The sequence below is a fragment of the Lepidochelys olivacea genome (assembly GCF_965140295.1).
Source record: "Lepidochelys olivacea isolate rLepOli2 genome assembly, chromosome: 3".
In the NCBI taxonomy this organism is placed as follows: Eukaryota; Metazoa; Chordata; order Testudines; family Cheloniidae; genus Lepidochelys; species Lepidochelys olivacea.
This window is the reverse complement of record NC_140413.1, coordinates 138,855,683-138,873,226: the sequence shown is the minus strand read 5'-3', so window position 1 is coordinate 138,873,226 and position 17,544 is coordinate 138,855,683. Positions and strand designations below refer to the sequence as shown.

The 17,544-nt window shown below is 39.4% G+C and overlaps 1 protein-coding gene across 1 annotated transcript in view; it reads right to left on the bottom strand.

Annotated features, from left to right (window-relative positions):
- The window catches only part of FMN2 (formin 2), a 246,456-nt gene that overhangs the window by 153,381 nt on the left and 75,531 nt on the right, over positions 1-17,544 (bottom strand). The window contains exons 5-6 of the mRNA XM_084623958.1: positions 3,424-4,988; positions 2,161-2,305 (exon numbers count right to left, since the gene is read on the bottom strand). Of these exons, the coding sequence (XP_084480084.1) occupies positions 2,161-2,305; positions 3,424-4,988 (1,710 nt within the window). The remainder of the gene's footprint in view (positions 1-2,160; positions 2,306-3,423; positions 4,989-17,544) is intronic.

Genomic DNA, 17,544 nt, shown 5'->3' with positions numbered 1-17,544 from the left:
AGGATTTAAGAAAACCAGAACTTCCATTGTGTATATGTGGCATTGTTAGGGAATTTTTCATAAATATTTGCCACTACTATGAACATTTCTAGTCTGGTTCCTACAATGAATCATGAGATGCCAAAAATTCCTACATGTCATCCAGTCAGTATACACATGCAATGGGAGGGGAATTGTTTATAAAGCACCTTGAAAAACAAACCTTTATAAACCATCTATAAAACTATGAATCACATGTAAATGGGGCAGATAAATATTGCTACAAAAGTAGAACAAAAAAGGCTTTATTTCAACAAAATTTCAGCCACTGAACTTTTTCATTTTCCTGCTCTTCTGTGACATTGTGTGTGCGCACAGTCATTCAGGAAAAAAATAAATAATTGGCCACGTACCTTACCGGTGTCTAAGTCAGTTGCACTAATGAAGAACTAACAGACTATTTGAGAAAAAACTCATAATAATTGGCAAGGGGTACAAATCAAAACTATTTTGAGGACAGGAGAAGACCAACATAGGCCCTAATACTATAAATTGTTCAGGCTACCTTCATTAGAACTGTGTGAAAACTACAGACTGAAATAGGCTGGCTGCACAGGGTCACTTGAGAAGACTATTTTGCACAGGCTACTCAATGTAACAATCCCAATTATACTGTCAGTTCTGCTGCTCCTCATCCCTGGATGCTGACACACAATCAGAAGATATCACATGCTTGAATGGCTGGCCAAATGACAGACCAACTTTTTAAATGTTACGTAGCACTAAAGGAACAATACCTAGTCAAATAATGTCTGTGTAAAGATTATCACTAAACATTGCCAAATCTATGGCACTGAGATATTGAAGAGGACTGTTATAAAAAGCAGTCTGGGTTTGGAAAATTCCTATACTGTATTGCCCTGTATATGGACACATGAGAACCATAACCACCATAGAGAAACCACCACCATACCTGCAAGCCAATGACAAGTTTGAATGAGTGTTTCGACTGCTCATTTGAAAATTCTGATTAAGAGCATGTTCCTGTGTGTCATTCCTGTGTCCGTCTGATTATCAGACTACCAACAACAAAAGAAAGACTGATTGGAAGGTAATTTATTTTGAGCAACTAACTATTCAGAACTCTCTTTATGCTCATGTAGATGTGAGGCTGCAATAGCTTACGTACCAAGGCTTAACCTGCTTAGTAATCTTTACATTTATAATGGTCCGGATTTTTCCCAGTGTACTACAATTCTTTCAATTTCAAGAAGTTTTTTGATCAATGTATTTTTTCCATTTTGCTTTTTCATTTTTTATTATGCATTCATGTGCATGTACTATATAAACAGATACACATACTATAAGCTCCGTTACTGTGGTTATTTTTATGGTAGAAGAACTTGGATGGACAGAAACTTTCAAGCATTGATTGTCAGATAAGTCACTGAATTCTTACCAGCCTTACCCATTATATTTACTTTAAAATACTTAATAAGAACAAATTGCAAACTATATATTGTGCACACATACACATATATTAATGTTAGATACTATATATAGATAGATACATATACTTGAAATTTCACCTGTGCTGTTAGAATTTTTTTTTTTTCCCCAGAAACTCACTATTTTAATGGAAAGGAAGAACTATGCTTTTAGGAACATAACTTAGTTTAAACCTTGAAATCACTGAGTTTTTGATGTCAGAATGGTTAGTTCCATTAACTTTCATATGTGTATGTGTAGTTCACAAGTGTGTAAGTAAACACAGCTGTCAACTGTACTCTGGAACAACCACAACTATAATGTACAATTTAATCATATTTGCATATCTTATTTTCCCCCCAGACACAGGATAAAAGTTATGAGGTTTGTTTCTGGCTATTATTTTAGGTTTATTCTAGCCACTTCCAGACACCATGTAAAGATTTTAAAAGCAATTAATACAGGGACATAGCTTCATTTGACTACAGAGGAAGTTAGTAAATGTAGCTAGCTTCTAAAATGATTACCCATACTCTCCTTTTTTATATATTTGTAAACAGCATGCAGAACAATAGTTTGAAAAACAAACAACCACACAAACAAACAAACCCCATACATCACAGCTTCCTATTGCAGCCCAGGTATGCGTAGATAGATACCGACCCAAAAGCATGGGAAATGAAGAGTACTCACTTGTTTAGCCTTTGTCTTTGTGATGGTGTCTGAAATTGGTTTCTTCCTCTCTTTAACAGCGGTTTTGGAAAACAGTTCTTCAAACTCATGATAATCTATAGAAGGCTCTTCAATTTTTTCCCACACAAGTGAAGCATTAGAATCTCTAAAGTTAAGCAAAAGACCTATGTAGAGCAATGTCAAACTAAATATAGTCACAAATGGTGGAATGAAGAAAAATAATGTTAATATTATTTTTGAGTGACTGCTACTTTCAGGATTAGCAGGAGTTTAATAGACTATATTTTGGATCTGAAGTCCTCCACACCCCAGTATGCTTCAAACTGCTTTCTATGCACATGGGCCACACAGTTTGCGTTATCGCTAGCTCAGTATATAAAAAAACCACCAGAACTGGAAATAAGCTTGGGCTGAGAAAAGATAAACCCACTATTAAGGGACAAAAAGTATGAAGGTGAAGAAAATGATAGGCAGGGAGAGAAGAATATTACTGAAATCAAAATTAGTATTTCCCTATGAGTATGAAATCAGTATTTCAATGGGCATTCTGCAAAACAGAGAAATACATTAACAACAAATCTGATGTCAGCCAGAGCAGCGTCAAGCAACGAGGGTCACAGGCAAGTGGGCCTTTTACATCATAAGGTAGGAGACATGGGGAGCGAGTGTACGCATATCATGGATTCATTTGGAAACTCAGAAACTACCTGAGTTTGCAAGTTGCTTGAGACAGGACCTTGGTGCTGGTGGAAAGGGAAAAAGGTACAAGCAACTTACATTTGAATCACAAAATGCCTGACACGTATCACATATTGAGAGCTGAGGGTCCACAGAACCTCATAGGATCAGGCCCAAAGTTATCCAGAAAATGGTTCTTTAAAAGATTTCTCAAACAGCGCAAATATATACATTTTTCCCCCTCTGCACTGACCTGTTCTATATAAAAAAGGGGGGGGGGGAAATAGCACTTCTTACTAATATGCTTTCTGTAGTTCATAAAGACAGTATTGAAATATTACCTTTGTAAAATAGCTTTCATGGGTAATAAGCAGTTTAAGTTTAATTTTAACATACAAAATGCTAAATGCAATGAGCATTTTATTTAAATGGCAGTTAAAATTAAAATTGCAATTATATGAAAATGTGTATGTTGTAAAGAACTATTTACAAGACACTAAAGCACTTAGTTAATTTCACCCCATGTTATTGAAACATGCTTGGAACAAAAACAAATTCTCCATCTTCACGTTGTACATATTTTACCTTTTACTATGAAGCTGAATTCTTGTCCAATAAAGAGGCTTCATGGGTCGAGAAGGTTCTATTGCATGTTTCCTGCTCCCTTTATCCTGATTCATCCCCAGTACAAATAAACCAACTGGTAATGGAGGAGGAAGAACCCCACAGACTTGTGGAAGGCCGAAAGTTGGCAAGAAGCCTCCCTGGGCTGGTGGTGGAAGAGAAAGAGCTGCCCCAGGTGGTGGCGGCGGAGGGGCAGGGGGCGGCATTCCTACACCAGGCAGTGGGGGGGGAGGGGGCGGCATTCCTACACCAGGCAGTGGGGGGGGAGGGGGCGGCATTCCTACACCAGGCAGTGGGGGGGGAGGGGGCGGCATTCCTACACCAGGCAAAGGAGGTGGGCATGGGATACTTGCACCAGGCAGTGGTGGGGGAGGGGGCGGCATTCCTGCACCAGGCAGTGGTGGGGGAGGGGGCGGCATTCCTGCACCAGGCAAAGGAGGTGGGCATGGGATACTTGCACCAGGCAGAGGAGGGGGTGAGGGTGGGGGAGGCATTCCCATACCAGGCAAAGGAGGTGGGCATGGGATTCTTGCACTAGGCAAAGGAGGGGGCGGGGGAGGGGGGGGCATTCCCGCCCCAGGCAGAGGAGGGGCCGGAGGTATTCCTGCCCCAGGCAGAGGAGGGGCTGGAGGTGGGATTCCCGCACATGGAAGAAATGGGGGAGCGGGAGGCAGTGGCATCGCTCCATCAGGCAAAGGTGGGGGTAGAGGAGGTGGCATACTTATGCCAGGCAACGAGGAGCCCAGGGGTGGCACTGCTGTGCCAGCCAAAGGCAAGAAAAATCCTGAACCAGGCAAAGGTGGTGGGGATGGGACACCTGCACCAGGCAAGTGTGATGTGAAGGAAGAGCGTCCTGCTCCAGGCAGGGGAACAGATAGTTCTGTGCCAGGCAGTAGGGGTGGGATGCTACAAGTGGGTTCAGAGGATACAGAAGGGAAACAATCACTGCAAGTCACACTCTCAGTACTTCGAGACTGATGGGGAGCTGGCGATACAGTCGCTTCTTGAAACAAAGAAGAGGATAGATCCGTGTCAGGTCCTGCACGAGGTGGCTGTGATGTACTTTCTGTGGACTGACTTTCATCGAGCTGCGTCGAGATTAGTTTTGGTGACAGAATTAAAGATACTTCAGAACAATATGTGGGATGTAGTTCAAAAGTTGGCAACGGCTGAGATGGCAGTTCAATTTTATCCCCTTCCAGGTGGGGAGGAGACTGTGGCAGTGCGTTGGCTGAAGGCTTTGAGTGTGTAAAACTATCTTCTACTGGTGAAGTTTGTACTGATTTTACTTGTAAAACTGTTTTGGGTAGAACATTCTCTTCATCTGTTTGAAGATCCACATTACCACGTTCCCCACAAACTGGATGTCCACTCTCACTCTCTTGGTCTCTGCAAGGAATCTGTACCTCCGTTGGGGCTGGGAACTGTTTCTCCAGTTCTGCAATTTTGGTCCTCAGATCCTCGATGGTTTGTTCCAGCTGCTGAATTACATTAGCACGCTCCTCAGATTTCAACTCGAAATCATCCTTCAAAAAGAAAAAATAAATCAACACACAGAAAGAGGAGATAACCGTTATCAGCACACATGGGCAGTGAAGCTAAATAGGGATTAGCACCATCCACTGCTAGAGAAAGCAATTTGCTTCTACACTCTGTAAGAATGGAGACACCATATTCCCAGGTACAACCTACTATGGAAATTAGTTTAGGCACTCACACTATAATTAGTGATTATAATGACTTCATCAGCATGTGTGTTCTTTATATTGTGATGTTATTCTCCTGTCTATAGTACTGCTTTCCAAAGATGGACAAAGAACCGCAGAGCAGTGGATTAAAAGTACTGCAACTCTCTTTTTATGGTTAGATGTAATAGAAGAGTTATACAAATACTTAAATTTGCACAAATTTTCAGTAATGACTGAAAACATTTTAAGTATTTCTTTAGTACACTATTACTGTACATGATAGACCGGGTGAATGACCAAATGTTACATTTGAATACATGCTAAACTAGCCCAGGCCTTATTCACCCAAGAATGGATAAAAGAAAACAATATGGAACCAATTTTTAAAAGAATGCAATCATATTGGTGTACATGGCAAAGTTATGATGGCAGAAAGTCCTGCATGTTGAATACAGTAAGCTACACAGCATAGTATTTGAACTAGTAGAACCATAACTAATTGGAAAGAAAAATGACAAGAAATAAGACAAAATTAGGAGCTACTTCTTCTCCCCAAGTTCAGAAAGCATCAAAACTGCTATGTTTAAGGGCATAAAAGAACCACTAACAAAGAGGGATTAGGGAGAAGCTTCCTTTATGAGACGGTTATTCCCTAATTGCCAACTTTGAAGCTTCTTGCAGTTTCCTCTGAAGCATCTAGTACTGTTGGAAACAGATTACTGGAATATATGGACTATTCAATATGCCAATTCCTATGTTCCTAAATAAATACCAGTAATGGAGTGTGTTCTGTTTAAATGGAGATGTGCTTTATCAAAACGCATCACAAGGAAACAATGTAGCCCAGGGATAGTGAATAGTAATGACTGGTGCTTTATCAGGACCGCAATTCAAGAAGCTAATCAGGCAATAGATACATCAGAAATTCTGAAGCATTTCAATACAAATGTTCCCAGATAGAGATTTAAGGGAACAGGAATGCTAAAGTTGAATATTTTTTTCCCCTCTGCTGTACTTCATTAAATGTTAAGGATTTTTTTAATGGTATCCTCTCTTGACTGGGACAACAGAACAACAACAGGGAGTCAGTAAGGTAGATTGTGTTTTACAGTCTGTTCTGCACACATTCAGGAGATGTGGGGTTTATTTTTCCATTCTCTGCTACAGATTTCCTTGGTGACCTTCGGCAAGTTACAACCTTTTTGTGCCTTTTGTCTCCCTTCTGTAAAATGGTAAGCCTCATAGGTGAAATTCAGGCTTCATCCAAGAACATTTGAGAGTTACTGACCTCAGACACAATGGTGAGGAGTACCATAGAAGCATCTGTAAATGAATGCCCAATATCTAACAGAGTAATAGCCTTTACTTGTCTCCCAGTCCTGAAGATTATGCTTGTCATCTCATACATGACACAAGAATATATTTTAAAAAACAGCTTTCTTTGTTGTAAGCAAAGTTCTCACTACCAGTAATGATATATTCATAGCATACTAAAATAGTTTCTACCGAGTTGTTTTCTGAACACAACATTTCAGGCATGTGTTTATCTTGGGATTTCCCAGGTCTCCTAAAGCATTCACTAAAATGAAATAGTAACAAGCGACTAACTCAGATTGCTCTCAACTCGAAGCAATTTACATCAAGTTACAATGCTCGGTCTCACAGAAAGTCTGAAGAGTCATTTGGATCTAAAATTATGAATACTGGCAAACGGTTCTCCCTATCAGATTTTAATGTGTAGGTAACAAGTTAAAGCAGGGACTGGGTGGCCATATATTTGTCTAGAGGTGGGTGCTAGTTACTGGCTGCTCAGCCAATAACTACATAGTGCTTTAAACAGTAACCTGGAAAGAAAGGCTAAAAGATAGCTTTGCCTATTGCTTCAGCTTCAGTTACAGGATATTCTGCTGGTACCTTTTTTATTATACATCCCATTAAAATTCAATCCATTTTATTAGCAACATTTTTGTTGAAAAACTTTATTATAATATAAAGGACAAACATTTTGGATTAGAATGTGTAAGTATGATGAAAAGAATATTACAAAACTTCATCCATCCCCATTATTCTGGTGTTTGTACATTAAGATCAATTTCTCAAAAATAAAAATAAAATACATATGTACTAGGACTATTTATACATGCAAAATACCTATACAAATTCAAACATCAACTCTTCAGAATTCACTTGAGAAATATGACCATCCACTTTCAGCCACGGGCTGCCACTTTTAACTTTTTTATAATGTTTAAATAATAAAAAAAAATTAAAGATATAGCCTTCTAATTTGTATCTAAAGGAGAAATTACATCCCTGCCATAAACCTATTTAAGTCAATAGAATTACACCAGAGATTAATTTGATCCATTTTACTTGAAGCTAATGCTCTAAGAATATTTAATATGGCAATGATTAATCTGTTGGTGAAGAATTACCACTGTTAATATTAATTCAGAACAAAGGGCCACTTAGTCTGCTTTTTAACATGTTACCATATCCATGAACAAAATATAGTCCTTGAAACTTAAAATTCGTCTTGACCTGCAGGAAGGCACTGGAACTCAGTGTTACACAGTGGAATTCATCCTATGGGGCTGAAAATCCATTGCAAGAAAATAGGAATTTTAAAGCTTCATGATCACATTTAAAAAAAAAAGTCATAGGGCAATTAAGAGATGTGTTAAGCAATTACTCCAAAGGCAAACAAAAATGGGTAGCTCAGTGGAGGTGGTCTTCACATGAAGGTGAAGCAGAACTGCATTCCATCATTTTGTAGTTTATTTTAGCAGTCTTTTGAGATAGGAGGTTACATAATAAGGAAGGAGGGAGTGGATTTCTTGTCAAGTTCTTAATGTTTCAGTCTATCAGGGTCTCAGAGATGCCTGAAAAAATTAACTGAGAAAAGATGTCCTAGCTTGAGACAAATCTTGGAAAACATTTGTGTGTCCAAAGAGACTTATACCAATTATATTTATTGAGGAAAACAGTATTTTTATGCTTTGACTATATAGTATTTGGAATCATTTACTTTAACACCCAAATGTTTTCCAAGATTGGTCTCAAGCTGGGACATCTTGCCTCAGTTAATTTTTTCAGGCGATGAAAGGATTGTTTCAAGAAAAACAAGACAATGACCTTCCACACACAAACTGATTTGGTTTTTGAAACATCTCCTAGAATGTCCTTAAAAGATTAATTTAGTTTATCAAATCTAAAAACCTCATTGGGGAAACTGGAATTCTTTCTGTGAGTTCAGCCAGAGAGAAAACATTGAATCATTCATACCTTTCAATTTTGTAACATTCATACTAACCAAAAATTCCAAATGCTTAGGGATCATTTAAATATGGGGCACATAAAGGGTGCCCCAAATTTGAAATGCCAATGTATTTTGTCTGGTTATGATCATTGATCTCTTCCCTTCAGTTCTTTTGCTGTAAGTTAAAAAAAATAATCAGGATCTGCTCAGTACAACTAAAGTATAACTACATTAATTTCTATGTCCAATAATTCATAGAAAGGTTAAATCAAACCACCTTTGCTTTTAGAACTGGCCATTTCTGTATGTTTGAAGTAAATAAAGACTTTTTACCTTGCCCATTAAGATGACAGCCCAAAGCTCCTTTAACCCTCCTTCCCCCAGCAAAAAGACTTGAGTTCTTCCCTCATGCCTTGGGTTTGCCTTCCCTCAGCAAAACAATTATGAATGAGATACACTGAAGTTAAACCAAGATTTCCGTAAGTCACAGCAAGCTCTTAATATCCCTCAGTGGCAAGAAAGATTAGAAGCATTGGTTGATGAAACTTTAAATGTTCACGGAAACAGAAAAGGAAGACATTTTTCTGCTGCACATGTAAACACAGACGAAAGCCACTTCCCAGGAACCTGAAAGGTTTGCCCAGGTAAAAGACTGATCATGAGAAAGGTCCACATTAAAGTCCAAAGGACAACTCCACAGCAAAAAACTGTGTGGCTTAAAAAGATGTTTGAGGGACCTCTGTCTTGCTTAGACTTCTTACCCAGGACATGGGTACTTTGAGGGAGTCTTCTTTCTGTAAAGGAAGAAAGAAAGGTGGAAGCTTAAGCCTCACTTTATCCAGGAAAAATGGGTTATGTATGATTCAAGAATAGGGAAGAAGAAAATAAGTATGTATGCACATTAATATACATTCCCTGAGATATAGAATTGGAGGGAGAGAAAATAATGTACCTTTAGCCTCTGAATATAAACTACCATTCTTAAATCAAAGATAATCTGTAATATTTCAAGAATAAAGACACATTACTTTCTACTTTTGGAAATTAACAGGTTTCTAGTGTCAGAGACTAAAAGCCGCCAAGCTGCATTTGTCCACCTCAGACTCTCCAGCAGTTTGTTACTTCATGTTCCAGATGAAGTTGACTCTGAGTGAGATCCATAATTAGACACTAAGCCGACATTTTTCATTTGGGATTTTATCCAGAACTTTATTGTATTGGTTCTACTAGGTTTGCAGGAAGAAGGCACTCTTTTTAACCATTCTGTCCACAGAATAATAATTTTTTCCAGGCAAAACAGAAGACAGGCTTGCGGGTCTTGCTTATCTGTGACAGTACAGCACAGCTTAAGGTTACAATGCATTTTAGTCCTTTCAGTTAGGAAAAATTGATAACTTCTCAGATCCCTAATGGTCCAAGGTTAACAAGTTTTAACATCTATTCTGAGAGCCCTGCAGCCCCAGCATAAAGAAAGGAGACATGGTATTTAGCAGCTAAGTCTCCAGTGCTGCAGCTGGAGTTGTTGAACGCTATTAAATGAGATACACTACTACTGGGCATTTACTGAATTGTTTTCATATTCAGAACATCTTACAAAATATTATTTAATTAATCCTCCCACTCACCTTGTGACACACACATTTTATATATATATATATATATATTCATTCTTATTTTACAGCTGGAGACAGTGAGTTAGAAACTGACTACTTTGCCCTTGGCTTCAGGAAAAGTCACTGTCTGAAAGCCTGATTCCCAGTCTCTTGCTCAAATTTCTAGACAATATCTTTCTTCTCCTAATATATTAGCATTCCACAGGTTTGGGAAGGGAGATACTCTGAGGAGTAGAACATACTCTCCAGGCTTTGGTTATTCCTGGGAAAAACAGAGACTAGCACACAGGTAAATGTTCTAATAACAGTGGAAGATTTACTCTGCTACTTCAGTAGTTAGATCAATCAGTTACTTAAAACTTAATTCCTCAAAAATAATTTTGGTTCTAATGTTGCTGACAGAATGAATTGCTTATAAAATTGCATTATAGTTTTTCTTTTGTGCTTTCTGATTTTGAATCCTGTATTTTTAAAAGTTTCCTGACAGCAGACATTTCATCAAAGACTTGTAATTGTAGGGCTCTCCCTCCAGTTCCCCATTGTGTGTGTCGTTGTGTTTAATTTTCCCAAGACTACACGGAAATCTAGCAAGAACTAGAGGTTTATGTGGAACTATGGATAGATGTGCGTTTCTGGCCTCTCCACAGCATTTACCTGTACTGAAAGGGGGTGGGAATAAAAACAGGTATCATATACTATAGGAACCGAAAGGACCTATACAGGATACAGAAAGTATCCCTGCCCACTGTGTGTGAACCTTGTGAAGAAATTCAGTCTTGCAATTCAAGGAGCTCTCAATAGAGTGACCCCTGCAGTTCCCAGATGTAACAAACGAAAACCTGAGTTTCAAGGTGGTTTGCTGGACAGGGAATTGCTACTACATTCTTCTGTCTCTGAAACATGTTTAACAATCAGAACATACTCCTTTTTGGCCTTGTTCCCCCTCGTTTAGTGAGACAAGATATAATGGTGCTGACTGATAGAGGCTGTATGTACAAGCACCAAAAGGTAGCCTTCCAAACAGAGAAGTTTGAATTTATTTATTCTCAGTGACATATGACAAGTGCTATACCCTAAACAGTGATTAGCAAAATAAGCCCCACACTGCATGAATGCTCTATTCTATGTAGGTTCTTATCTCATGTTTATCACATTAGTATCTGAGCACCTTCCAGTAGTATATTAAGCAACAAGCTTAGCATGTCATGTTTTGTTCTCCCATCCTTTCCCAAGGGGGAGTAGAGTGAATATTGGAGAATTTAGTTGTGGTAGGATTTTGTTTGTAAATATAGCAACATAGATGTGTTTGTTAGAGAAAGCAAGGTCAAAGAAATCCACCTGACCTTTGTAGCCAAAGGAGGTGAGGTTTGTGATGGTTCTTAGCTCCTGTTGGAGGTCATTCCACAGTCTCAGGCTCACCCCGCCAAAAAAAGCTGTCTCTGGCACATATGAGCTTTACCTTTGTTCTTTACTACCAGAGGAGTGATTTTGTTGACCACAGTCTTCATCCCAGAGCACTAGGCAATCTTAGTCCCAGGCCATTGAGCATTTTGAAGATAAAAACTGAGACCTTGACTGTGTCTCAATGTTCTATGGAAAGTCAGTGTGGAGAGTGGAGAACAGGAGTGGGATCATCGTAACCCATGTTGGTGAGGAGACGAGTTGCAGAGCTCTCTATTGGTTGGAGTTTTCTAAGCACAAGATGGTTCACGCCGAGGCATATCACAATGCCATATTCCAGCTAGGTGGAAAGGCATGAATAACGGAGGTCATATCATGATTTACCAAGACGGGACAAAGTCTTTAGCCAACCAGAGATGGCTGAAAGCATTACCTGCAGATGTTTAGCTTATGAAGCAAAATAGCTTAGCATCAGTGAGGAATCCAATAGCACTCCTAAACTTCTGACTAATTGTGAATGAAATGTCCTTTTAGGATTTTTCCTAACCCTGCTACAATCAAGAACCTCAAATTAGTTTGTTTTAAACCCCAGACACCTTAGATGAATCAGTTGTCTCCCCACCACGTTAAGCATCCCGGAGACAACACACAAGCCAAGCATTACCACCTTCCACTGATATGGTACTCCTTTGCAAGATAGCACAAGGAATGTTTTTTGCAATGTTAGTGAACAGGAATGCCAATGAGGGTTTTTGCTTAGGTTTGGTTTTGCTAAGAAGTATCCTTTATAAAGAAGAACTTAAGTCTTTGAGGCTGCTCATCTGATATAGTTGGGTGCTGGTAAAGAGTTTTGAAAACAGGGTGGGATCTACCAGTGGACTTAGAAACACAGCAGCGTGCCCACCTTTTCTATATGTTCCTAATTGTCCTGGAAACTGCCTTAGTTGCTTTGTCACCCACTCCAATGAGAAGGGAGTGCATACATGAGATGGGTGTGGGGGAAGGAGAGGATAGTCTGTACTAGATTTGAACATAGAACCTTAGATTGCTCACTGTTGCCAGCTCAGATGCTCTACTAGTGACCAAAGAGGGGGCTGGCACAATAGAGCTAGAAAAGCTTAAGTCTTCTAGCTTATGAAGCAACAATACCATGCTTACCTCTGCCAACACTCTGTGAATGTGCAGTAGTCCTGCCTCTTAGTGGAGCAGATGGATTGAGGATGAAGGACTTCTTAAAAGGTCAGGAGATATGGCCTGTTGGTTTTCTTTCCTGCTTGTTATGAGGTGACCATTTCAATCAGTGATTTACATAAGTCATCTTCCTTCTTTGCTTCTTTTATGTAAATTTGTCCTATGTAGGTAGGTATGTAGATTGAGTTTTTAGGTTAGGGAAGTCCAGAAATTTTGGCTAAGCTTTTATCATAAGAATGTTAGAACATACCCACCCTGCCCTGGGAATGGAAATATAGCAGAGTTTGAGCTGCCATAGACATTAACATTTTGGCACACTTGACAAAAGAGATGACCCTCCACAAGTTGGGCTACACACAGATAGTCTCTTTTGCCCGTCTTTGGTTCTATTTTAGGCAGCCCCCTTCTGAAGATGTTGGCCTACCTAAAAATAGACCAAAGACTGGCAAAATAGACTTTGTAGCTCAGTTTGTGGAGGGTTATTCCATTTTGTATGTATTAAGAATAGTACAGGCATGTTTCTTGTATTGCTTTTAATATATGGACTTACTATCCACAGATTAATTTATTTTCTGTTAGGAATGATTTTCCTAGCCATTAATGACTAGAGCCTCTTCTTCTAAACTGGGTGGGTTGAGACAGCCTACATGTGGGGAGCCCACTACCCTGCTTTAATTTCTCCTCCTGGAGCTCCAGCATTGAGTTGCAGAAGAAATTGTTGAGGAGTTTGAAGAGTTGACTTTCCCTCATGTTGGGTAACTGACCAGAGTTTATGACATTCAGACACCAGAGCCAAGAACTCTATAGAAAGCTCAAGAGGATATGCAATTTCCGGTCTTCAGGGATGTTGCTGAGACCACAGAATCATAGGAAGTCCCCAAAAGGGGCCATTGTCTCAGGCTTGTTGTCAGCAGGCTCAGGCAGGACAGCCTTAGTCACTGAGGGACACTCCACGAGTTTGGTGGCCTGGAAAGGTCAGATGGGAAGGTACTTGGGGCATAACATGTTAGAAAATTCTTATGCATCAGGAGTAGGCATCAAGAAATATTTACAGTGATGTGGTTATCCTTCCATATAGGAGAGGTTTGGTACTCTCTCACACCCCTGAAGTGTGAGCCTGATATTATGAAAAACCAGAGGTAGACAAAGGTTGGTGGAGCAGAATTGGTTCCCTGATTCCAATGTCTCTGCAAATTTGTCCATCACCAAATCTGAGGATGAGTTGATGGTAGGTATCTCTAACAATTCTAAGAAGAGGATGAGGTGGAAGGCAATATTAGAAGTGAAAAGAGAGGCCTCCATATGTCTTGCATCATTGACCATGAGGTCATTCAAAGAAAATGAGCCTTATTTAGGTCTCCATGGGGGCTCAAAAGTTTTTTGGTGTGAGGGTCTGAAAGAGCCTTACTTGCCATTTTAAAGGGAAAGGTAAATTATCAAAGGTAGAAGTTAGTTATATTATTCAATATACAGCTACATGCAAGGTAAAGCCTACCAGTTTTTTAGGTGTCGTTTTTATACCAATGTGCATATTCAAAAGGATACCGTCAAGCTAATTTAAATGAAAATATTTTACATACAAGTTCTCTTATCTTACAATGAACAGCTTAATTATTAAAATGAAAAGACCATTTAAGTGGGTTTTCTATTAAACTATTTACCTTGCTTACATTTTGCAATTCTAATCTGGGACAATACAAACAGACTAGAATTTAACTATAAACAAATGAAACCAACTAGTCAATCTTCCTTTTAGGTTCTCACTCTGTAGTTCAATGTATAGGTTGAAAATATGCCAAGGGGATGGACATGGATAAATTAAATACCATTTCCTATTAGATTTTTCTCAGTAAGTCAATGAAATAATTTGTATTCGTCTTAAAATTTAGTGAGGCACTTATTTTTACAAAGAAAATGGCTAGGCAGAAATCATTAGAATCTTCAACAACGTAAATGAAGTTACCCCTGTGGAAGACTGATACAGGCAAGAGAAGAATCAGGCGCCCCACTTCTGGGCCAAATTTGGCTCTAGGCTATCCTGTTAAACTAGAAAAGGAGTACTTGTGGCACCTTAGAGACTAACCAATTTATTTGAGCATAAGCTTTCGTGAGCTACAGCTCACTTCATCGGATGCATACCGTGGAAACTGCAGCAGACTTTATATATACACAGAGAATATGAAACAATACCTCCTCCCACCCCACTGTCCTGCTGGTAATAGCTTATCTAAAGTGATCATCAGGTGGGCCATTTCCAGCACAAATCCAGGTTTTCTCACCCTCCACCCCCCCCCCCCCACAAATTCACTCTCCTGCTGGTGATAGCCCATCCAAAGTGACAACTCTTTACACAATGTGCATGACAATCAAGTTGGGCTATTTCCTGCACAAATCCAGGTTTTCTCACATCCCCCCCACCCCCATACACACACAAACTCACTCTCCTGCTGGTAATAGCTCATCCAAACTGACCACTCTCCAAGTTTAAATCCAAGTTAAACCAGAACATCTGGGGGAGGGGGTAGGAAAAAACAAGAGGAAACAGGCTACCTTGCATAATGACTTAGCCACTCCCAGTCTCTATTTAAGCCTAAATTAATAGTATCCAATTTGCAAATGAATTCCAATTCAGCAGTTTCTCGCTGGAGTCTGGATTTGAAGTTTTTTTGTTTTAAGATAGCGACCTTCATGTCTGTGATTGCGTGACCAGAGAGATTGAAGTGTTCTCCGACTGGTTTATGAATGTTATAATTCTTGACATCTGATTTGTGTCCATTTATTCTTTTACGTAGAGACTGTCCAGTTTGACCAATGTACATGGCAGAGGGGCATTGCTGGCACATGATGGCATATATCACATTGGTGGATGTGCAGGTGAACGAGCCTCTGATAGTGTGGCTGATGTTATTAGGCCCTGTGATGGTGTCCCCTGAATAGATATGTGGACACAGTTGGCAACGGGCTTTGTTGCAAGGATAAGTTCCTGGGTTAGTGGTTCTGTTGTGTGGTATGTGGTTGTTGGTGAGTATTAGCTTCAGGTTGTGGGGCTGTCTGTAGGCAAGGACTGGCCTGTCTCCCAATATTTGTGAGAGTGCTGGGTCATCCTTTAGGATAGGTTGTAGATCCTTAATAATGCGTTAGAGGGGTTTTAGTTGGGGGCTGAAGGTGACGGTTAGTGGCGTTCTGTTATTTTCTTTGTTAGGCCTGTCCTGTAGTAGGTAACTTCTGGGAACTCTTCTGGCTCTACAGGCCTTGGGAGACAGGCCAGTCCTTGCCTACAGACAGCCCTGCAACCTGAAGCAAATACTCACCAACAACCACATACCACACAACAGAACCACTAACCCAGGAACTTATCCTTGCAACAAAGCCCGTTGCCAACTATGTCCACATATCTATTCAGGGGACACCATCACAGGGCCTAATAACATCAGCCACACTATCAGAGACTCTAAGGTGCCACAAGTACTCCTTTTCTTTTTGCGAATACAGACTAACACGGCTGTTACTCTGAAACCTGTTAAACTAGGTGAGAGTAGCAGCCAGATTCAGAGATCAGTTCAGGTTGTTCTTCCAGAGAAACGTGCTCAGAAGAATTTTCTTTCAGGGAACAAGCATTCTTTGAAGAGCATTTTATGGAACTTTCGTTAAAACGTGAATGTTTTTACCCTAGAATTTACTGGTTCCTCAAATTAGGTGTATGCAATTGCTATAACAAAAAACTTATTTTTTATGATTCATTCAAAAAACCAATAGATTGCTTTTGTAAAGGTAATCATAGCTATAATTGAATACAGAGGACTTCATATAGATCACTATGCTAAAACATTTTTTAAATGGCAGTGGTGAACATATACTAGCTCCTTTCATTTCAACTCGTCTTTCCAACAAGTGAGAAGGTCCACATTTAGATCAGCAGTTTAACAGTTTACAGTTTCTCTATGGGAAGCTCTTACTGGTTTTCTTCATTTAGAAATGTAATTTGAAAAATATTGCTTTCACTTATTAATAGTGTCAGTGATTAATACATGTTGCAATAGACAGGAATGTACAGACTATGTAGAGCTGAGCAAAACTCCAATTTTCGTCCCACAGGAAATTCCAAGATTTTGAAATTTGGCTTTTGTTCTGAATTGGAACAAAAAAGTAACTGTATTTTGTGAGAAACACAATTTCAAAATATTTCATTTGGGGGGCAATCACAATGAGCACATATGCCCTATGGGGCAAACTGGAAAAGGGGCAGAGCCTCTATCCTCCACCCTCCCCACATCCACACTTCCTGCACTTCTCCAACCCGTCCACCGTGCGCACACAGTCCAACTCACTGCTCAAATTCCCCATATTTATGAGCTCTGCATCAAAAAAAAAAAAGTTACAAGAATCTGAAAATGTTATGAGCAGCTCATTGGGGGTGTGTGTGGAGGGGACAGATAACTGTGCATCAGCAAACACTTGACCAAATTACATTTAAACTTCCATATTATATTATAAAAAATATAAAAAGAGTTGAAACAAAAGAGTAGTTTCAAAATAAGAAAGTCAAAACAAAATCAACTCAAAATGAAATGTTTCAACATTATTGAAACAAAATTCTTTGAGATTTTTTCAAAACAAAAATTCATCAAACTAGATACTTTCCCGCAGTATGTTTTGATTTTGTAGAATTGGCATTTTCAGCTTGGGGAGGTTGGGGGGGAAAGAAAAAAAAAAAAACCTTCCGTCAGAAAATTTTCAACCAACCCTAATGCAGAATGCATTCATTCATTGTTTAGGAGACAAACTCTCCAAACAGCATAAAAGGAAATGTCAGGCGCACAAAAATTGTATTTTGAATCCTACTGGCATGGACCTAATTATATGATGCATTCCTAACTCTCCCTCAGCAGGGCAGCATTACCATTCCCTCTACCTTCCTAAAAATCTTCCT